The sequence below is a fragment of the Herpailurus yagouaroundi genome, unplaced genomic scaffold (assembly GCF_014898765.1).
Source record: "Herpailurus yagouaroundi ecotype Mexico unplaced genomic scaffold, PumYag 191, whole genome shotgun sequence".
Taxonomy (NCBI): Eukaryota; Metazoa; Chordata; class Mammalia; order Carnivora; family Felidae; genus Herpailurus; species Herpailurus yagouaroundi.
This window is the reverse complement of record NW_024412422.1, coordinates 12,097,099-12,119,804: the sequence shown is the minus strand read 5'-3', so window position 1 is coordinate 12,119,804 and position 22,706 is coordinate 12,097,099. Positions and strand designations below refer to the sequence as shown.

General features: G+C 39.0%; 1 protein-coding gene across 4 annotated transcripts in view; it reads left to right on the top strand.

Moving 5' to 3' along the window:
- Positions 1–22,706, top strand: part of RAD9B (RAD9 checkpoint clamp component B) — a 29,841-nt gene that overhangs the window by 579 nt on the left and 6,556 nt on the right. For 2 of the 4 annotated variants that reach the window (XM_040443908.1, XM_040443909.1), the window contains exons 2-10: positions 1,402–1,472; positions 2,272–2,424; positions 2,631–2,745; positions 10,490–10,589; positions 12,038–12,144; positions 18,667–18,773; positions 18,855–18,919; positions 19,475–19,597; positions 20,726–20,966. In XM_040443908.1, the coding sequence (XP_040299842.1) occupies positions 1,402–1,472; positions 2,272–2,424; positions 2,631–2,745; positions 10,490–10,589; positions 12,038–12,144; positions 18,667–18,773; positions 18,855–18,919; positions 19,475–19,597; positions 20,726–20,966 (1,082 nt within the window). Of the gene's footprint in view, positions 1–1,401; positions 1,572–2,271; positions 2,425–2,630; positions 2,746–10,489; positions 10,590–12,037; positions 12,145–18,666; positions 18,774–18,854; positions 18,920–19,474; positions 19,598–20,725; positions 20,967–22,706 lie in introns of those variants that run through there. The other 2 variants (XM_040443911.1, XM_040443910.1) reach the window with 2 other exon arrangements.

The following is a 22,706-nucleotide window of genomic DNA, read 5'->3' as shown; positions in this document are numbered from 1 at the left end:
AACCCCTTGGGGGGGGGGGGGTGGTGCTCAGTTTCTTCATCTGTAAAATGAGAATAGTAACGTTTTCGTTACAGGCCTTGTAGGAATGAAATGGAGATGCATGTAAAGAGCTCAATAATAGATGGGAATGTATAGGAACTATTACATGTTACAAATAGTACTTAAACAAGGTTTTTCAGAAACTTCCTAAAGTTTCTATTTAGGAAAACAGTGGTTTCCTACATTTTGTAAGGTGTGAAGTGATCCTAGAAAGGCATCTTGTGTTGTGGCTGGCTTGCTCTGTGTTGAGGACAAATATGGAATAGTAGTAATGAACAGGAAAGGGAAGCACAGGCCCTCAGCTGTTCCATGTTCTCAGAGTTCTAGGAAGTTCTCTTGCAGTATATAGCTCACTTCTCGATAAGCAATTTGTATGATTGTTTTTGCTTTTTCTCCTGGACTGTATGTATGGTGAGGGCAGAACCGTTCCTGTCCTGTTCACTGCTCTACTCCCATTGCCTTGGGTTGTACCCCAAACATAGTGGGTGCTCAAAACCTAGTCATTGGAGGAATGAAGGGTCTGCAACAGGCAGCTCTAGGAAAAAGTGTTGAATGTGAAGTGGTCAAAGGGAGAAATGCCTCTTTCCCCTCCCCCGCCCCACCATTGGTCGTCCCATCTCAGTTTGACACTGGCACACCCAATTCACACACCCTTGATTCTTAATATTGTAACCTGATTTTATGTTCTGGAATTAATTTTTCTTTTTTCTACTGTTTCATGGATTGCTGTGGCCATCCATTTTTATTGCAGCATAGTATTCCATATCCATTTGTCACATTTTGTACTTATTCATAATTCATAAGAATATGAACTGTGTCATACCAGATTAGACCAATATGTCATTCATCCTAGCCTCTGTTACAGGGCATCTGAGTGTGTTTGGTGAGATCTGAGATCTGGCATTTTGCGTGCTACCTTCAAATTTCAGAGATGCATCTTAAATGCCTCTAATTTCTTTCATGTGATTTGTTTCGACCTTGCCACCTGTGAAGTTATTGAATCCCTTCAACCTCTCCATGCTCTATTTTCACAGTTCTTTTTTTGGGCAGGGGTGGGGGGTTGTAAACCAAGTCTAAAAATACATTAGTATGGAAATTGGCTTGCTACAGTACAGAAAGGGAGAATGTTACTGCATTTTATCATTTTGCACACTCATTCTGTAAATTTATTGATCTCTTACTATGTGTCTAGCATTTTGTCAAGAGTATTATTCTGTATTTAAAGCAATTTGTAACATTAGTCTATAAAAGACTGTTCTTTATGAATTTATCTTGAGTCCTGTGAATGCTGAAGTAGTCCTACAATTTGCTGTTATTGTTTGAGAGAAAAAATGTAAACCATACCTTTCTTTTGCTCCGTAGTATTTGGGAAAGCAATCCAAGCTCTATCACGAGTCAGTGACGAGGTGTGGTTAGACCCATCTGAAAAAGGTGTAAGTAAGAAAAGTGACCAATAGACCATCTATTAAGGCAAAAGAAGTTGTTTATAGATCCCAGTCCAGATTGAATGTTTACTATGAAATCCAGAAATTGTAATTATCCGTTTCATTGTTCATCTTTATTTTCCATATCTGAATACATTTAGAGCATATTAAACTTAAAAAGCATGCAGAGAACCACAAGAGATTTAAACCAGAAATTGCAAACTGGTGGTTGAGAAGCTAGATATTGCTTGCGGAAGTGTTTTGTGGGACTGCACTGTGTTTAAAAAAAAAAAAAAAAGAAATGATTTTCTAAACTTAAAAAATTGGGAGTCCACATAAAGATCGGAGCTTTCTGCTTCTCTTGAAAACTTAATATCTGACAGTTTGGGGCCAGCATTCCCAAGCGGAAATAGTTGGCTGGCGCTGATGGATGGTTTCTCCCTTTAGACAGGACAAGAGATTGCCATTTTGCCGCAATCTTTTTACCCCCTTTTACGTTGCTTTCTGCCACTTTGAGCATTAAAGTTAAAAGGTGTTTACAACTTTACATTTTCAACATGCAAGATATTAGAGTTAATACCTATACGTGTTCAATATAGACATGTACCTGTGTGTGTAGGTATGCAAATTCAATGCATAGTGGATAATGCAACCTATTTAATATCTATAATAATTCATATGTAAAATGTAGTCCATAGAATGCAGTTAACATCCTATATTTAATTGCAGTGTTACACATAATAGAATTTTTTGAATGAATCCTTTAAAGAACGTTGATTTTTTTCCTTAATAACTATTATTTTTCCAGCTTGCTTTAAGATCTGTGAATTCTTGTCGGTCAGCATACGGATGTGTTCTCTTCTCTCCTGTGTTTTTTCAACATTATCAATGGTCAACCTCAGTGAAAATGAACGATAATGATTCGACTTCATCAAACTTAAATTGCAAATTGGGAATGAAGGTAAATATAAGTGGCCCTGTTTTTCTCTTGTATTGCAGGAATATTTATTATATATGATGTAACATCTACCTTGCATTTAGTATATGGCTTAAAGGGCGTGGGGAACAAATCTATTCATTTGTAAATATACATACTCTTGTTAGTTCTTTTAAACTAGTCAAACAACCAAACACCAAACCATGTTCTACAACGTATTTGTGTTACAGTCAATTCTGCCCATCTTTAGATGCCTCAATTCCCTCGAAAGAAATGTAGAGAAGTGCAAAATATTCACCAGATCTGATAAATGTAAAGTGGTTATTGAATTCTTCTGCAGACATGGTAGGTATAATTAAAGCTAAAGTATCATGTGTTTTTTGTTAATATTTTTCATCTTTAGAATATTGAAAGTGCATGTCAAGACTTCTCATTGCATTACTGCTTAGAATTTATGTGGTTTTGTTGTAGGGCCATTGTAAATACTTGGAAAGTATTATCTTGTCTCTGTAGAAGTATTATGAAATGATTTGTCTTCAGTTTTTCCTCTTTTGACTTATCAGTGGCACAAGCTTGGCCTGTATACAAACCAAAATTTTTTTTAAATGTCTTTTTGAATTCAAACAACTGGTGATTCTAAAATTAACTGGCTGCTTGATGATATTCTGTTAAGAGTGCCTTGGTAACAGCGTTCTTTGGTAAGAACAGAAAAGAATAATGCCTACCTGTATTGAAAGTCCTCCAAGAGGCACATAGTATTATATCTGGGGCTGAAGGAAGCATGGTAACTGGCCTACAGTCACAAAATTAGTAAGTCACAGTAATAGGAGCCAAAACTTTTATACGTTCTCTCTGTTACACGAAGCTGTAAAACAGATTTCCTGCCTCCCAGCCTTGAGTGGTAGATATTCAAACGTACCCACGGGACATTTACATGCTTAAGTATGTATAGCACGGTGGTTAAGAGCATGGACTCTGGAGGCCATAAGGTCTAGGGTGGAATCCTTCTCTGCCCTTTCTTTGCTGATACTTTCAGCAAATTATTTTCCATCTGTTTGCCTCATTCCCCCCCCCCCCCCCAGTGTAAAATAGGGTCGTGTTAGTACCAGCTTCCTTGGGTTTTAGGGAAGGATTTGATGAGTTAGAGGAAGTTATAGTTCTAAAGTGTTTAAAAGAACATTGGCACATTCTCTGTTAGCTTGTTGTATTTATTATGATTGCTGCTATTTTATTTGACATTAGCATGTAGAATTGTATGCTTTAAAAAAGCTCGTGCTGGGCGCTTGGGTGGCTCAGTTGGTTAAGCGTTCGACTTTGGCTCACATCATGATTTCACAGTTCATGGGTTTGAGCCCCACATCGGGCTCCGTGTGGACAGCTCAGAGCCTGAAGCCTGTTTCAGATTCTGTGTCTCCCTCTCTCTCTGCCCCTACCCCACTCACACTCTGTCTCTGTCTCTATCAAAATAAATAAATAAAAAAAAAAAAAAAAAAAAAAAGCTCATGCTTGTGATATTAGTCCACATCTTTTTTTGTAACGGAATGGTCTTCTGGAAGGTTATTGTAGTGTTACAATGATCTTATATGTCTTACTTAAATTTCACCTCATACTTGTATTACAATCTTCAATTTTTCCCCTGCAAAATATCAATGATTTAACATGATTTCCCCCTTCTTTGAACTTTAGTTCATGTAATAGCAGAATCACATAAAGAGCATGATTAAAAGCACAGCAGGCCTTGACATCACAGACTTGGGTATGGATTCTTCTGTGCTGCTGCTGCTTCTTTTTTGTTTTTAATTTTTTTTAACGTTTATTTATTTTTGAGACAGAGAGACAGAGCATGAACAGGGGAGGGTCAGAGAGAGAGGGAGACACAGAATCCAAAACAGGCTCCAGGCTCTAAGCCGTCAGCACAGAGCCCGACGCACGGGTCAAACTCATGGACCGTGAGATCATGACCTGAGCCGAAGTCAGACGCTTAACTGACTGAGCCACCCAGGCACCCCATCTTCTTTTTTTTTTAATGTTTATTTACTTTCAAGAGAGAGAGAGAGAGAGACAGAGCACATGTGGGGGAGGGGCAGAGAGAGAGGGAGACACAGAATCTGTGCTGTTAGCACAGAGCCTGACGCGGGGCTCGAACCCAGGAACTGTGAGATCATGACTTGAGTCAATGTCAGACACTTAATTGACGGAACCACCCAGGCGCCCCTTCTATGCTTCTTATTAGCTTTGTGAAAGTGCATAAGCTTTGTCAACACAAATTGAACAAAGCTTTTAGAATCTCTGAAAGTAAGAAAGAGTTTATTCGAGCCCAAGTTAGGACAGCTGCCTGGGAAACACACTCTTCATGGGGGAGAAAGTGCTCTAGAGAATGAGCAGTTCTTACAGGGTTATATACATTTCTACATTTTGTAAAAGCTCGAAAGATGATAGATTAGCATATAGGCAGGAATCACGAGGAATGCAGGAGCAGGAGCATTGACAATGTGATTTTCATTAGGTTACTCGTTCTCAAAGCAGATGTACAACGTGTGCATGGCAGGCCATTAATCAGCCTTTTGGTTTGAACAAAATTTATGAACAGTCATGCTAACTTAGAAATATAACAGGGCTTCCTTTGTATATCTGGCCTTTGGAGAGTGTTTCTCTTATCAGCTCTCTGAACTTTCATTTTCTTTTCTGTAAAATGGGGATACTCTTACCCTCGCGTTTGGAGGTTGTTGTGAATGTAAAGCGAGATCACTTGTGTGAAGCACATAGCGTGGTGTCTGACACGGAGGAAGTACTAGAGAGTCAATGACTGCTGTCATTACAATTACCCTCAACCCTTATTTCCAGCTAGATTTTAAACAACCAACTTCTCAGTTTCTTAAGAATCTCTCAAGCAGATTGATTAGATTACTGTCTAATACATACTTGTGATTCGTTGTTTGTTTTTTTTTTAATTTTTTTTTTCAACGTTTTTTATTTATTTTTGGGACAGAGAGAGACAGAGCATGAACGGGGGAGGGGCAGAGAGAGAGGGAGACACAGAATCGGAAACAGGCTCCAGGCTCTGAGCCATCAGCCCAGAGCCTGACGCGGGGCTCGAACTCACGGACCGCGAGATCGTGACCTGGCTGAAGTCGGACGCTTAACTGACTGCGCCACCCAGGCGCCCCTCGTTGTTTTGTTTTTTAAGTTTATTCATTTATTTTGAGAGAGAGAAAGCACGAGCAAGGGAGGGGCAGAGAGAGAGAATCCCAAGCAGGCTCTGCACTAATGGCGTGGATTCCAACGTAGGGCTCAAACTCACGAACCGTGAGATCATGACCTGGGCTGAAATCAAGGGTTGACACTTAACTGACTGAGCCACCCAGGCACTCCAATTGGTTGATTTTCAGTAGCTTTTGTAGGAAGGCTATATGAGTTGGGATGCTTTAAGTTGCAAGTAGCAGGAAAAAAAAAAAAAAACAGAAAATCTAACTCAAACTAACTTTAACAATAAGGAGAAATATTGGCTCATGGAAATGAAAAGTTCAAAATTGGGTCACAGGTGTGGGTTTGGTTCAGGCTGCAGCAGCTGCTGCTTCTTTTCCTTCTCCTTTTTATTTTATTTTTTGAGAGACAGAGCATGAGTGGGGGTGGTCAGAGAGAGAGGGAGACAGAGGATCCGAAGCAGGCTCTCCGCTGACAGCGGCAAGCCCTATTATGGCCTGAGCTGAAGTCAGACACTCAACTGACTGAGCCACCCAGGTGCCCCTCCCTCTCCTTTTTCTTTTTAAAATTCACTCAACTCTCCTTTCCTCCACGTGACTTACCCTAAGGCTAGTTTCTCTGATAAACTTTCAATAATAAGGTGGCTTGCAGCAGCAGCTGAGGCTAGATGCTTCCTCTTTCACATCCAGTGGGAGCGAGAGCCTTACCTCATGTATCCATTAAACAAAAGTTCTTGCCTTTGCTCTGATTGGACCAACCTAAACTAATCTTCATGGCCAGGAAATTCACTCTTTAAGCATCATACCTGGTCCAAATTTAATTGTGGGGGGGGATAAAATTATACCAATTAATTTCTACCAATGAGGGCCCATCAGTGATGCTGGAAGTAGAGTCAATCCCACCCAAACCTCATGGCAGCTGCAAAATGGGGAAGGGACAGCTCAGGAAAGAAGGGGAACAGGAGATAGATGCTGCTACTTAATTAGGTAAGTAGTTATACTTCCCCAAACTGTGTGTACCCAGAAAACAAAGCTTGCAACTTTATATTTATAATCTGGTGGAGAAACGTTCAAATTTAGTTGAGAAAAACCACCTGGGCAGGGATAGCCAATAAGCTGCTAGAAATACATATTTGGGATTTGGTAAGAAATTAAGGATAGTGATGTAAGTCTGTCTCTCTTCACTGATAGAAAACACTTGAAAAAAAACCGCGCTACTAAAAAGGACTGACTTCTCTAAATCTAACCATGAAAAGTTTATGTAACAGTGATTTCTTGAATTATTTAGCATCTGCAAATAGATAAAAAAGGATTTATACCACTGAGAAGCAAGATTTAGCTGAAATATTTATGTCATTAATAATTCTACCAATTCTCCATACTTTTCTTTTGCACTGGCCCTAGAGTTTCTAAAAATGAGTCCATGAGTTCCTGAAGAACACACTCGGATATGAACCACCTGCTAATATGTTCTGTCCTGGCTCAAGGGGACAGGACTCCAACAGAGGGGAGCTTCTTCCATAAGAGGAGTGCACTGGGATACTGAATGAAAATGAGACTTTGAATCATACGCATATATTAATGAAGTGATGTCAAGAAGGTTGGACTCCTTCAAGTTTTCAAGTTTTGGGCATTCTACAGATGTGCTAATGATTTTAAACTCAATGGTGAACTTACAGGGATTGAGGAATATTTGAATAACTTACAAGATTTTTGAAGTATCACTAGCCCCTAAAATTCTAAACTCTACAAATGTAACATCTCCAAACTAATGGTTCGTCCTTAGCTGTACCCTTTCAGGTTTGAAAGAGTTCTCTGGACCCATTGAGGGAAGTTTGAAATAGAGCTTATGAAGTGGCAGGTAGAATTCTTTCATAGGGCCAGGAATCCCATGGCAGGAGCAGATGGTATGAGACACCCACTACTCAGCATGGTCCATCGACTGGCTCCTGGGCCCTAAATTGTTGTTACTGTTCTGTGAGAAGATAGCGAGCTTATGCCAGAATTTAGGCCAAATACATTACTAAGCATTTGCATTAATTCAGCTGTTGTTGTTGTTGTTGTTGTTAATAGTGCTATTTTATCAAAGAAGGCAGTCAGTTCCTCTTTTTTTTTTTTTTTTTTTAAGGTTTTCTTATAGTGAGAGAGAGCACAAGTCGGGGAGGGGCAGAGAGAGGGAGAGAGAGAGAATCCCAAGCAGGCTTTGCACCGTCAGCCCAATGCAGGGCTCAAATTCACGAACCATGTGGTCATGACCTGAACTGAAATCCAGAGTCTGACGCTTAACCCACTGAGCCACCCAGGTGGCCCAGAAGTCAATTCTGATGAAAAATCCCTTGTCTCATTACAGTCCAGTGCTTTGTGCAGCATAAGATAAAGCCTATAAATGACCCAGGGGGGAAACAGGACTTCTAAATGTTTATGCCATTTGCATGCTACCTAGGGAGATTGTTATTGTTATTAAACTAGAAACTAGAAAAACCACAGCGAAGAGGTACATCAAACCAAATTACTCGAACAAGGGACACTGGATGTTCTTTGAGCCAGAGACTCGAAGGAGAGAAAGCTGAAGAGGAAAGGCTTTCTGGTTAGTGGCATCACATCTGGGTAAGTTTCCAGCAGGCAGAAATGGGAAGGCATTCTGTGATGAGGGAGCAGTGTGATCAAAGGCACAGGTTGAAAGTGTTTAGCACCTGTTCATAAGGTAAAAGGTGAAGGAAGCCGATGGCAAGAAAAGGAGCATCAGGAACGACAGATTAGACATTTCTCAGCCTAGACATCTTTGGCAATGCCAGTATTCGCTTGAGGGAAATATTTAGAGGTATGCTTGTGCTGTGTGTGCCGGGGCTGTTTGTGAACAGTACCTGCGAAACCGGTAACGGTAGTTGCCTCTGTGGAGGATACAGGGCTGGCAGGAGTCAGGAGTGGAGGATGACTTACTTTTCACTGTCTCTCTGGTATCTTTTGAACTTTCTACCGTCAGCATCTATCTATTAAGTGTCCCTCCAAAAGTAACTTGAAAATATTTTTTAAAATAGGTAAGCTATGCCAACTTTTTAGATTTGTGTCTTCCCCAAATAGAAATCACAGTGATCCTTCACAATGCCATGCTCTTTGTAGTACATCTAAAATTTATGGACGAAAGCAAAGATGAAATAGGTCAGCTTATGTTACTCTAGCGCTCAAAACTCTCTCTCTCAAAAAAAAAAAAAAAAAAAAACCACAAAAAACCCAAAACCACCTTCCCATTTTACACAGGGTATTAGCCAATGATCTTTCAATGGCCAGTGAGGTCCTACATGGGTTGGAAGCCCTCTGCCCAGTAAGCTCCTTCTCCCAGGTAGCATGTAACTTGCCGTTTCACTTCCTCCAAGTCTTCACTCAGATGGTGTCATTTCCATGAGGTCTTTCGTGACCTCTCTATTTGCAATTGCTACCTACCACCACTGGGACTCCCTAGTGTCTTTCCTGCTTTGCTTTTCTGTGGTCTTTATCACCCTGTGACATATTATTTACTTATTTATTTTCTTATTGTCTGTCTCCTCTCCCTAGAATGTAAACACTATGAGGATAGAGATTTTTGTCTGATTTGTTCTTTGCTAATCCCCAGCTCCTAAAATTGTTCGTGTGTAGTAGATTACCAAAAAAAAAGATCTCACAAATTATTTGCAACACCCCCCTCTTCAAAAGCTGGAGTCTGATTCCCCAGCTGGAATCATGGCTTGCCTTGGGCTTTATCAATTAGATGCAATAGAAGTGATATTCTGTGAGTTCCAAGCCTAGGCCTTAAGAGGCCTGGCAGTTTCCCCTGTTAAAGTAGGAACTTTTCCTCAGCATGAGAATAAATGCAGCACAGTATAGACTTATGGAGGATGAGGGACCATGTGGTGAGAGGCCTCTGCTGGCCCCGCAGGCCCCCGCCATGCCTGTTGTCTACTGAGGCCCTAGACCTGAAAGTGAAGCCATCCAAAACGTCCAGCCACAGCTAAGCCAGCCTAAACCAGAAGGACTCAGTCGAATTGTGAGAAACAACAAATGTTTGTTATTTTGGTTTATTATCCATAAAAAACTAACTAATGTAGCTTTGTACGTAGTAGGTGGTCAGTAAATACTTAAGAAATTAATAAATGTTGCTGTTATTAATTTGGTACCAAAAAATCCCAGTTAGTTGAGAAACATTGTTTCTAGTGAGCCCTTTTGATTCTCACTGCAACATTATTATGCTGTAGAAAGTTACAGCCCACTTGGATTTTATTACATTGGCTCTGTATTCAAACTTAGGTTCAAATTTTGACTATACATGTTAAAATAGCATAGCCTTGGAAAGTCAGTCTCTCTCAGCTACAGTTTCCTCTTCTGAGAGTAAGTGCTTACACCATAGGAATATTGTGAAGATCAGAGGTCATGTATGTAAAATGTGTACTACAGTTCCTGGCACCTGGGGTCATAGCCGTTACAGCTATACACTCTTCCTCTCTTCCTCCTCTTGGAAGAAAAGAATTCACAGACCAGATGTTCATGTCTGACTTCCGAGAGTCCCAGAAATCTGGAAATAATAGATGTGGATAAAAGGTAGTGAAAGGGAATTGTAAGTACGTGAACTGTAATGGGCAATCACTATCTTACACACAATTTAAGAATTAACCTGTATTTCAAAAGAACTTGGGAGCTCTACTGATACTGTCCAAGGACCCGGCATGTTGCATAATGTCCACTAGGGGGCGATAAACACATTTATGGAGGAATAGTGTTCCTTCAAGCTATGTATGCACCTGCCTGATAGATAGTAAATGTTACTTTAATTTTGTTTGGCTGCGACACTTAGACTTTTTAAATAGTTTGTTTTGCACTTAAAATTATTAAAAGGTTTATTTATTCTTTTTAAGGTATTAGAAGAACTCATAATGTATGTTTTCAAGAAAGTCAGCCCTTGCAAGTTATTTTTGAAAAGAATATGTGTTCTAATACACTAGTGATTCAACCAAGGTAATGAATTCTCTGGTATTTATTTTTCTTTTTCTGAATATGGGCACATAGTAAAGAATTAAGCTTTGTAATCAGTTATATTTTTTAAAAAAGCTAATATTTAACTTGTAGAAATCACCTTACAAAGTGAAGAGGAAACCATGAAAAAGATAATAGTAGATGATATAACTGTTTAATGGTAGCAATGATGATTTAGTGGCAAGAAAGTTCTAAAAATATCCTATTACTGGATTTTTATATTAAGTGATACCAAGACAGAAATATATTACCTAATAATACTTTGCATTTATATATTGCCTTCTGAGTCTTTAAAAAATTTTTTTGATGTTTATTTACTTTTGAAGGGGGGAGGGGCAGAGAGAGACAGAGACACAGAATCTGAAGCAGGCTCCAGGCTCTGAGCTGTCAGCACAGCTCAACCCACGAACCATGACATCATGACCTGAGCCGAAGATGGACGCAACCGGCTGAGCCATCCAGGCGCCCCTGTTGTCATTTTTTAACGTCAGGTTATTTGGTATCTTATAAAACACCTCCCCCCAACACTGGAAAAGTTGCTAGATGAATTTGGCAGGTGTTCCTGACATTTTGGCGTCAAGAAACACTGCTGAGCTAATGTCTAGCATCAGGTTAACATCAACATCACATAAATTCTAAGAATCTCATTTTTTATCTAACAACACCTCAATTTAAAAAGTATCCCAGAAGTTGTAATGCAATAATAAAAAGATAACATAATTAAGAGCTGGCAAAGGATTTGAATAGATATTTTGCCAAAGAAGATATACAAATGGCTGAAAAGCACATGAAAAGGTGCTCACCATCATTAGTAGTTAGGGAAATACAAATTAAAACTTTAAATCTGTGAATTGTACAGTATGTGAATTCTGTATCAATAAAGCTGTTTTTAAAAAGGGAGCCCCAGGATAAAAGAGCATTTGGGATGTCAAGACAACCTTGAAAGTATAGGTATAATGTAGGACAAATAACAACGGGAAAGAGAATATAGGCAGCAGGCTGTTTGTAAACCTCTACCCTCACCTGAGTCTGCAGCAGGTTCTATTTGAACAGCTCTGTTTTCTTATATCTCCCTTAGGCGTATCATTGCAGGCCATTAAAAATATATATTGATCATTTAAAAACATAGAATTAAAAACATTTTCTTCCAGTGTCTGGTTTATCTTGCAGCTTTCACATGTCTTACTAAGAATATATTTTACTATTTTCTTGGCCTGTCAAATGAAGTTGCCGTTTTAAAATACACTAAAAATATTGCAGCTCACATAGAAAAAAGAAAATACGTGGTTTTTTTTTTTTTTGGTAAGTTTTTAAAAATCTATCCTGACTAACCTGTTTATTTCCAGATTAAAGATTTGAGTCTTATTTAATAAGACTTTTTTTTCTGCTTGTTTTTCAAATAACGTAGTACTTTTCTTTACATTTTGTAGAGTGCTTGCTGAGGCAATTGTTCTTTTCACATCAAGTCAAGAAGAAGTTACTCTTGCTGTTACCCCACTCAGTGTTTGCCTTAAGAGTTCCAGTGAGGAACCAGTGGGTAAGGACTACATCTGTCAGGGCACTTGCATGGAATGTCACTTCCTGATTTTCTTGATTACTGACCACAGTAAACATTAGTGGCATGACATTTATTCTTGTCTAAAAAGCAGTAAGATGTAGAAAGATCATTAAAATTTTTGAGAGATCCAGGAAATGGAACATAACCAATAATTAAGATATTTGGCTTTGAGATTCAGGTTGTTTTATTTTTATATTAATTAATTGATTGATTTTTTAATTTATATCCAAGCTAGCATATAGTGCAACAATGATTTCAGGAGTAGATTCCTTAATGTCTCTTAACCCATTTAGCTTATCCCCCCTCTCACACCCCCTCTGGCAACTCTCTGTTTGTTTTCTATATTTAAGAGTCTTTTATGTTTTGTTCCCCTCCTTCTTTTTATATTATTTTTGCTTCCCTTCCCTTATGTTCATCTGTTTTGTATCTTAAATTCTTCATGTGAGTGAAATAATATGATATTTGTCTTTCTCTAATTTCGCTTAGCATAGTACCTTCTAGTTCCATCCACACAGTTTCAAATGACAAGATTCTTTTTGATTGCCGAGTAATACCCCATTGTATATATATACCACATTTTCTTTTTTTTTAACGTTTATTTATTTTTGGGACAGAGAGAGACAGAGCATGAACGGGGGAGGGGCAGAGAGAGAGGGAGACACAGAATCGGAAACAGGCTCCAGGCTCCGAGCCATCAGCCCAGAGCCCGACGCGGGGCTTGAACTCACGGACCGTGAGATCTTGACCTGGCTGAAGTCGGACGCTTAACCGACTGCGCCACCCAGGCGCCCCGAATACCACATTTTCTTTATACATTCATCCATAGATGGACATTTGGGCTCTTTCCATACTTTGGCTATTGTTGATAGCGCTACTGTAAACATCGGGGTGCATGTGCCCCTTCGAAACAGCACAACTGTATCCCTTGGATAAATACCTAGTAGTGCAATTGCTGGGTCGTAGGGTAGTTCTATTTTTAATTTTTTGAGGAACCTCCATATTGTTTTCCAGAGTGGCTGCACCAGTTTGCATTCCCACCAGCAGTGCAAAAGAGATCCTTTTTCTCTGCATCCTCGCCAACATCTGTCGTTGCCTGAGTTGTTAATGTTAGCTATTCTGACAGCTGTGAGGTGGTATCTCATTGTGATTTTGATTTGTATTTCCCTGATGATGAGTGATGTTGAGCATTTTTTCATGTGTCAGTTGGCCATCTGGATGTCTTCTTTGGAGAAGTGTCTATTCATGTCTTTTGCACATTTCTTCACTTATTATTTGTTTTTTTTGGGTGTTGAGTTTTATAAGTTCTTTATAGATTTTGCATACTAACCCTTTATCTGATATGTCATTTGCAAATATCTTCTTCCATTCTGTCGGTTGACTTTTGGTTATGCTGATTGTTTCCTTCGCTGTGCAGAAGCTTTTTATTTTGATGAAGTCTCAATATTTCATTTTTGCTTTGGTTTCCCTTGCTTCTGGAGACCTGTTGAGTAAGAAGTTGCTGTGGCCAAGGTCAAAGAGGTTTTTGCCTGCTTTCTCCTCTAGGATTTTGATTGTTTCTGTCTTACATTTAGGTCTTTCATCCATGTTGAGTTTGTTTTTGGAAATTCAGGTGTTTTAAAATTAGGAGAATGGTGGGGTGCCTGGGTGGCTTAGTTGGTTAAGCATTCAACTTCAGCTCAGGTCATGATCTCATGGTTCATTAGTTAGACCCTTGCATCAGGCTCTGTGCTGCCAGCTCAGAGCTTGGAGCCTGGTTTGGATTCTGTGTCTCCCTCTCTCTCTGCCCCTCCCCCACAAGAGCATGGGCATGCATGTTCACTCTCTCTCTCTCAAAAATAAACATTAAAAAAGATTTAAAAATATACAATTAGGAGAATGGTTACTGAGAAAAGTGTATCTTCAGTTAAGATTTTAAGATCTGTTTTTCATCTTTTTTTTAAAGTTTTTTTTTGTTTTGTTTTGTTTTTAGTAATTTCTACATCCACTGTGGGGCTCAAACTCACAACCCCAAGATCAAGAGTTGCATGCTTTTCCAAAAAGCCAACCAGGTGCCCCTGTTTTTCATCTTTTATCACCCTTTGTGTTTGGCACAAAAAAAAAAAAATTAAGAGGGAGCAATCCAATTGAGATTATCTTTGATCACCTAAGAAGAAAAAGTAGCTCCAAATTAGAGATGTAAGATATTCCAGATGGCAAATACACACGGCAGAAAAATGTGACTACATCTTAAGTCAGCTCTTCCAAGAGTTACCTGGATTTAATGGAGAAACTAAGGCATGATTAAATTGGGAGTTTTGCTACCAAGAAAATTGACTAGGGTCTTTCAGACACAAGCTGTTTGAGACTCTTTAATTTTGGGTAATTGTGTGTGTGTGTGTGTGTGTGTGTGTGTGTGTGTGTGACAGAGAGAGAGAGAGAGAGAGAGAGAGAGAGAGAGAGGGATAGCAGTAAAGAATATGAAGGGAGGGAATTGTATTATTTGAAGTGAAAAACCGGTAGAACCAGGGCTAAAATTGGATCAGATGACTTTTGTGGTATTTAGTTGGTGCCATGTTCTTTTCTAAACGGTTTCCAGTTGTGAATTCATGTAATGTTTGTAACAACTCTGTGATGTGGGTACTATTATGCCCATTTTTCCATGTGAAGAATATGAAGCACAGAGAAACTAAGTGACTTGCCTGGTGTCACACAGTTAGTAGGGCTGGAATATTATCTGAATGTAGGCTTCAAGGCACAGGCCCAATACCACTGTGTTATTATTGTTTCTCTGAAGTCTTATCTAGCATTGTTTTTTGACACCCAGAAGTGCATGATTTGGAAAATATATGCTTATTCTAGTAAAAGGTCTGTTTTATATTCCGTAGTGCCATCTCTGAATAAAGATGGCCATTGTGTCTCACCAGGAGACACTGTCCCTTGTGAGAAGCTTTCTAATGAGTAGTTATAGTTATGGTTGACTGGGGACTTATGGGCACAAGTAGCAATTGGAGACCCAATGATTCATTTTGTTTTTTAAGTTTTTTAAAACATTCATTCATTTTTGAGAGACAGAGACAGAATGCAAGTGGGGGAGGGACAGAGAGAGTGGGAGACACAGAATCTGAAGCAGGCTCCAGGCTCCGAGTTGTCAGCACAGAGCCTGATGTGGGGCTCGAACCCATGAACTGTGAGATCATGACCTGAGCCAAAGTTGGATGCTTAACTCCTGGGCCCCATCTGTTTATTATTAAACTTAATCTGTACTAGTACACTGGGAGTGACATGAGCCTTCTTGTTTGATAATAATGTATTTTTAGGGTAGTGTTTGATCCTTTTAAAAAGTATATACTGTTTATCCTTTGTTCTTACATAATTCATGTCCATTGAAGAAAATAAAAAACACAAACACTAAAAAAAAAAAAAAAAGTCACCTGAAATCCCACTATCCAGAAGTAAGCAGTTTTAATAGTTTGGGACATTTCCTTGTATACTTTAGATTTAACGACAGAAGATTGGTTGAGTGAAAGTAATGAAATACTGTGAAGCTATTAAAAGTAATTCAATAAAAAAAGGTCAGAGGACCTAAATACCCATTTTTCCAAAGAAGGCATACAGATGGCCACAGACATATGAAAAGATGCTCAACATCGCTCATCAGCAGGGAAATGCAAATCAAAACCACAATGAGGATGTGAGGATGACCTGGCTGCAACATCTGTCACCCCATCCATTGCCAGGGTTGATTTGGCTAATCTGTCTGGCTAGGCAGGTGTCCCCTTCCTCCCTTACCGCTTGATGTGTGTCCCTCCAGAAGCTGTGTGCTCAGTTGAAGAGGATGACCTTCCCTGATAGAGGACTGTTCTTTGGTCAACGGTATACAAGTAGCTGCTCTCCCCTGCTACAACCTTCAAACAAGCTCTCACGGTCCTTTTGCAGGAGAACTTGGGTAGTCAAGCTTCCAAGACTTGAGACACATACAAATGAGGTGTTGCATGTGGTAGTCTGTCTTCCTTTAAAGAAAAAAAAAACACAACACACAATGAGATAATCATCTTAAAGCTGTCAGAATGGCTAAAATAAAAAACATAGAAATAAGTGTTGGCGAGGATGTTGAGAAAAAAGAACTCTTGTGCACGGATGGTGAGAATATAAATTGGTGCAGCCTCTGTGTAAAATAGTATAGAGTTTCCTGAAAAAATTAAAAATTGAAATACTAGGAGCATGTGGGTGGCTCAGTTGGTTAAGCATCCGACCCTTGATTTCAGCTCAGGTCATGGTCTCATGGTTTGTGAGATTGAGCCCTGTCTCGGGCTCTGTGCTTGGGATCTTCTCTCTACCTCTCTCTCTGCACCTTCGCTGCTTGTGCTTGCTGTCTCTCTCTCTCTCTTAAATAAACTTAAAAAAAAAAAAAACCCAAATACAATATGATCCAATAATTCCACTATTGGGTATTTAGCCAAAGGAAATGTAAACACTGACTTGGAAAGATAATGCACCCCTGTGTTCACTGTAGCATTATTTAGAACAGCCAAGATTTGGAAGCAACCCAAGTCCATCCATAGACGAATGGATAAAGAAGATGTGGTATGTATATAATGTAATATTACTCAGCCATAAAAAAGAATGAAATTTTTCCATTTAAAACAACGTGGGTGTACCTAAAGGATATAATGCTAAATGCAATAAATCAATCAGAGAAGGACAAATACTATATGATTTCACTCATGTGGAATTTAAGAAACAAATGAACGAACAAAGAAGAGAAACAAACAAAAAGCAGTCTCTTTTATTTTTTTTAATGTTTATTTATTTTTGAAGGAGAGAGAGAGACAGAGCACGAGCAGGGGTGGGCAGAGAGAGAGGGAGACACAGAATCTGAAGCAGGCTCCAAGCAGAGCCCAATGTGGGGCTTGAACTCATGAGCTGTGATATCATGACCTGAGCCAAAGACTTAACTGACTGAGCCACCCAGGTGCCCCAGCATTCTCTCTCTTTTTAAAAAAAAAATTTTTTTTTCTACGTTTATTTTTGAGAGACAGAGACAGAGCACGAGTGGGGGAGGGGCAGAGAGAGAATGAAACACAGAATCCCAAGCAGGCTCCAGGCTCTGAGCTCTGAGCTGTCAGCACAGAGCCCGACGTGGGGCTTGAACCCACAAACTGTGAGATCATGACCTGAACTGAAGTTGGACAATTAACCAACTGAGCCACCCAGGCGCCCCTTGCCCATTCTCGTAAGTATAGAGAACAAACCAGTGGTTGGCAGAGGGAAGGTAAGTAGGGGGATGGTTGATACAGATAAAGGGGATTAAAAATACACTTATATTGATGAATACTGAGGAATGTATAGAATTGTTGAATTATTATATATGTGAAACTAATATAACAGTGTATGTTAATTACACTTCAAGTAAGGTGTAAAAAGAAAATGGAAGAAAAGGTACTCGTGTGTGTGTATATATTTCTGAGCATTTATATCAAACATTTTTGCAGTGAAAAACAAAATAATTTAGGGGCGCCTGGGTGGCACAGTCGGTTAAGCGTCCGACTTCAGCCAGATCACGATCTCGCGGTCCGTGAGTTCGAGCCCTGCGTCAGGCTCTGGGCTGATGGCTCAGAGCCTGGAGCCTGTTTCCGATTCTGTGTCTCCCTCTCTCTCTGCCCCTCCCCCGTTCATGCTCTGTCTCTCTCTATCCCAAAAATAAATAAAAACGTTGAAAAAAATTAAAAAAAAAAACAAAATAATTTATTCTTGTCACTTATGTTTCTGTGGGTTTACGAGGCTCAGCTAGACAGTTCTCACTTGGGGGTCTTTCATGCAATTGTAGTTAGATAGCGGCTGGGTCTGGAATCATCTGAAGACATCCAAGATGTCTGGTAGTTGATCTTGGGAACACAGTTGGGCCGTTAACCAGAGTGACTGCATAGATATGGCCTCTCCATTAACTTGGACTTCATATAGCATGAAGTCAGCATGGTGGCTGAGCTCCAAGAGTGGGTGTTCTAGGATAGAGGAAGGGGATAGAGAATAGAGGAAGTAGAAGTTGCCAGTCTCTTCAGAAACCAGCACCAGGTCATTTCACCTATAGCGCCATATCCTATTGGTCGCAGTAGTCAGAGAGCCCTCCTACCCAAATTCAGGAGAGGGGGACATAGACATAGACCCCATCTCTCAATGAAGGGATGTCAAAGGACTTGTGGCTATTTTTAATCTACCACTTACAGTTGTATTTTCATATTAAAATTTAACAAATGGGGTGCCTGGGTGGCTCAGTGGGTTAAGCATCCGACTCTTGATTTCAGCTCAGGTCATGATCTCACAGTTTGTGAGATCGAGCCCCACATTGGGCTCTGTGCTGACAGTGTGGAACCAGCTTGGGATTCTCTCTCTCCATCTCTCTGTGTCTCCATGCTCACACATGCGCTCTCTCTCTCTCTCAAAAAAAAAAAAAAAAAAATTTTAAAACTTCACAAGTACCTCTGGAACTAATTTTATTCTTTATTTTCCTATAATATCGAACAGATTTGACCAGTTCTGTGTACAGTGAGATGTTTGTTGGCCCAGATGAGTTTGACTTCTTTCAAATTGGAGTTGATAGTGAAATAACATTTTGCTTCAAAGAATTGAAGGTAAACAAAAATTTGTGTCAAAATTTCACTGGTAATTTTTAAATAAAGATTTCAACTATTTTTCTTCTTATTTTCTTTCAGGGAATACTGACGTTTTCAGAAGCTACGCATGCTCCTATAGCCATTCATTTTGATTTTCCTGGGAAGTAAGTCCTTGGGAAGTTTTCTGAGTTTTTTTTTTTTTTTTAATTGTTGTTATATATCAATAATAAAACCCTTTGGATCGCTTTGCAGTTAATTCACACCTCAGGAATTGCTTACTTTATCAGCAACACTTATCAAACTAGAATTTTGAAGGATGCCATAACAGGGCATTTTTTAATTGGTAATTGAGAAAGATATATTCTGCAGAGTGAAAACACTTATAAATTTGACATCGTGCCAAGTAAATTGCCTAATTAGAAAATTATACATGGCTTAAATAAGTCTAATCTCTATGAAGCTATGATATTTTCTATGGTATTTCAGAACTAAAATTTCAAGTGAGATTAGGTTAGGATAGATGTGTTTTATGAAATTAGATCTGATGATGTCTAAGGTCCGTTCAGCCCTTAGGACTGCGTTAACTTTGTGAAAAGACAAAAAGGACTTCTACTTCTATGATCTCCTTTTACTCTTGAATTAAGTGTCATTTTTTAATGTTTTCCCAGTGTCCATCAGAAAATGTGTATGATGTTTGCTCTGACTTTGCCTTTTTTTAGACCTATGGCTTTAAGTATTGATGATATGTTATTGGAAGCTAACTTTATTTTGGCTACATTAGCTGATGAGCCAAGTAGAGCATCTTCTCCGCAGTCACTGTGTCTTTCCCAAAAACAAAAAAGGTAAGGCCAATGTTTCAACGTCTTTATTGTTTGGGAAAAAGCCATTGCAATCTTATCCTGAAATAATTCATCGGCATTCATTTAGGAAACAGTCGAGGAACAAAACATTAGATCAGATTGACTGAATCAGGAAGAGCTATGGTAGGACCTAACTAGCATTGAGATATCCTCAGTCATGTGTTGGAAATTTGCTTTTTCTGTTCTGATCAGAATTTAATAGTTTTGGTTTATCTTTGTTACTACCCAAAACTCATTTCCATTTTTGGTAGTCATTTTTTAGGAGGGATATGGTGTTAAGCTTCACCGGACAGTTTTTATTCACTGCCTAGAACTCTCTTTCTCAGACAAGGAGACAGCCATTGTTTTTCTTTCCTTTTTTTTTTTTCCTTTTTAAATTTTTTTTTTTTTTTTTTTTTGGTGCAGGGTTCTTCACTGTAAAAGTAGCTTAAAGGTACTATGGGAAATTTGGAAAATACAGAAAAGTAGAAAGAAGATAATCAAAATTGCACTACCTAGAGATAGCCACTGCTAACATTTGCCTCACCTTTTTTTTTTCTCTTATTTTGCATATACTTGCGTTTTAAAATAAGATCAGGATCATATAGCATATGTAGTTTTGTATCTTGTTTTTCCCCCACAGAATATATTGTGAATATGTTCCAGTATCACTGATTATGATTCGGAAACATGGTTTTTCTTTAAGATTTTATTTCTAAGTAATTTCTGCATACAACATGGGGCCTGAACTCACAACCGTGAGATCAAGAGTCACATGCTCTACAGACTGAGTTGGCCAGGTGGCCCTGGAAACATGATTTTTATTGACTGTATAAAATATTATCATACAGATGTTTAGTATTTGACTTTTTTTCTAACTTTTGGTCCTGTTACTACATCACAGGTTTGTCTCATGCACACTGGGTTGCTTTACTGAAGAATTTGAATCTGTAGGGAGAATTTCTAAATAATCATATATGTAAATTTTAACTTTCAACAACTAGTTCTGTGTTGTTTCAATATATTCTCTAAACCAGTGTTATCACTGTCATCCCATATTGCTTCATCAGTTATATGAAAATATATATTTCCAGGCAAACAGTTCGTTCATTTAATCTCTTAATACCTCAGGTCAGAGCCACTGAGTTCAAATTCAGAGGCTGGTAAAAATGTAACCAGCAAGACCCCAGAATGTATCCTGAGAAAAGTAGCACCTAAAAGGCTTTATCCGAAGGAGACTCTCACAGATGTCTCTGCACTGGAAAACTGTGGCAGCCCCATAATGAAAAGAGCGAATGGAGACAGGAGTGAAGTGTCGGAAAGCAGCGTCAGCGACACAGAGGAGGTGCCGGGGTCTCCGTATCTGAGGAAGGTAAAGGGAAAGCGTTGAGACGCGACCGACCCGACCGTGTCTCAGTCAGGAATTCTCATCATCTGTCTCCTTTTGCAGTCTCCTTGCCCAAGCTCACCCCAATATCCTGAATTTAGTTCATCCTTACTTTTTGATAGGGCAGAGGTGAAACCAGTCTGAGATGGTGCAAAGACTGACTTATATAGGCTGTCCGTACAAAAGAGTTAAAAATTGCTCATTGAGTAACAAAGTATATTCAAGTAGAGATTTGGGTCACTTGTTTAAAAGAATAAATTATGATTTCTTACAAGATACTTATCTGTGAGTACAAATACTTTGCTAAAGTCATATAATTTCTTTTCTAAAATAAGTGTCCTCATTTTAGTTTTCAAATTTGGCTGGGAAACCCTTTACTCATTGTAGTACAAATACAAATTTCATCCCAACAAACATCATAAATTTTTTCATAGTGGAGTCCCAGCTAATAACATTTGTATTACCAACATTTTACTAGGTGGATAATAAGCTTTATGGAGTGCTGTTGTGTTAAACCTTATTATATCTATTGAGCTGAAGATAAATAGGATTTATTAGAAAACTGAAGTATCTGAAATACCAGTCCCAATTTAACATGTTTACATTAATGTTTTATTCAAGCTTCTTTTACTGGAAATATGAGTTTCTTAGAATTAGAAAATTGAAGGGAGAAAGAATATTTGTAAAAGTCGCTATCTTTTATGCTGTATAAAAGATTTTTAGAGTAGTAAAATTGGGTTGTAAACTCCATTTATTATTCAGTTTGATGCTATGAGTGTTTATTTTTTTCTTTAAAAAATTAAAAAAAAATTTAACATTTATTTATTTTTGAGAGACAGAACTTGAACGGGGGAGGGGCACAGAGAGAGGGAGACACAGAGTCTGAAGCAGGCTCCAGGCTGTCAGCACAGAGCCCAACATGGGGTTTAAATCTACTGACCTTGAGATCATGACCTGAGCCGAAGTTGGACGCTTAACCAACTGAGCCACCCAGGCACCCCTCTTTAAAAATTTTTAATGTTTATTTTATTTTTGAGAGAGAGAGAGAGAGAGAGAGAGACAGAGAGACAGAGAGACAGAGAGACAGAGCATGAGCATGGGAGGGGCAGAGAGAGAGGGAAACACAAGATCCGAAGCAAGCTCCAAGTTCTGAGCTGTCAGCACAGAGCCCAATGCGGGGCTTGATCTCACAGACTGCGAGATCACGACCTGAGCTGAAGTCGGAGCTCAACCCACTGAGCCACCTAGGTGCCCCTATAAGTGTTTACTGAATACCTGTTACATTCCTAGCAGTTGACAGTTTTCTCTTCTGTATTCCTAGCTTGGCCATAAAGTGAAAACAGAAATTTGTCCTTTGATTATACGAAAGTGTTTTCCCCCTCCTTTTTTTGGTCACATGTTATGTGCTTACTTTTTCACAGATGACGACACAAAAACATTTTCTGACTGCTTCACCTCCCTGAAATTCACTAAGATTGCCCGTTTCCTCAGTAGGGAAAGTGACATGTATAAAGAACTGTAAGCTCCATGAGCACCATTACAGGTACTCTTCTTCAAATTTCCCATCATGTCACTTAAATTCTAAAAAGGACATTCTATTTTTAAAGGGAATTATTTGCCTTAATGTGGCAAATTCCTGCAAAACTGAAATTCCAATATGGTTAAGTATTTATCCCCATACCATCTTCCTCCTAAACTACTGTGAGCCTTCAAGTTGGCCTCCAT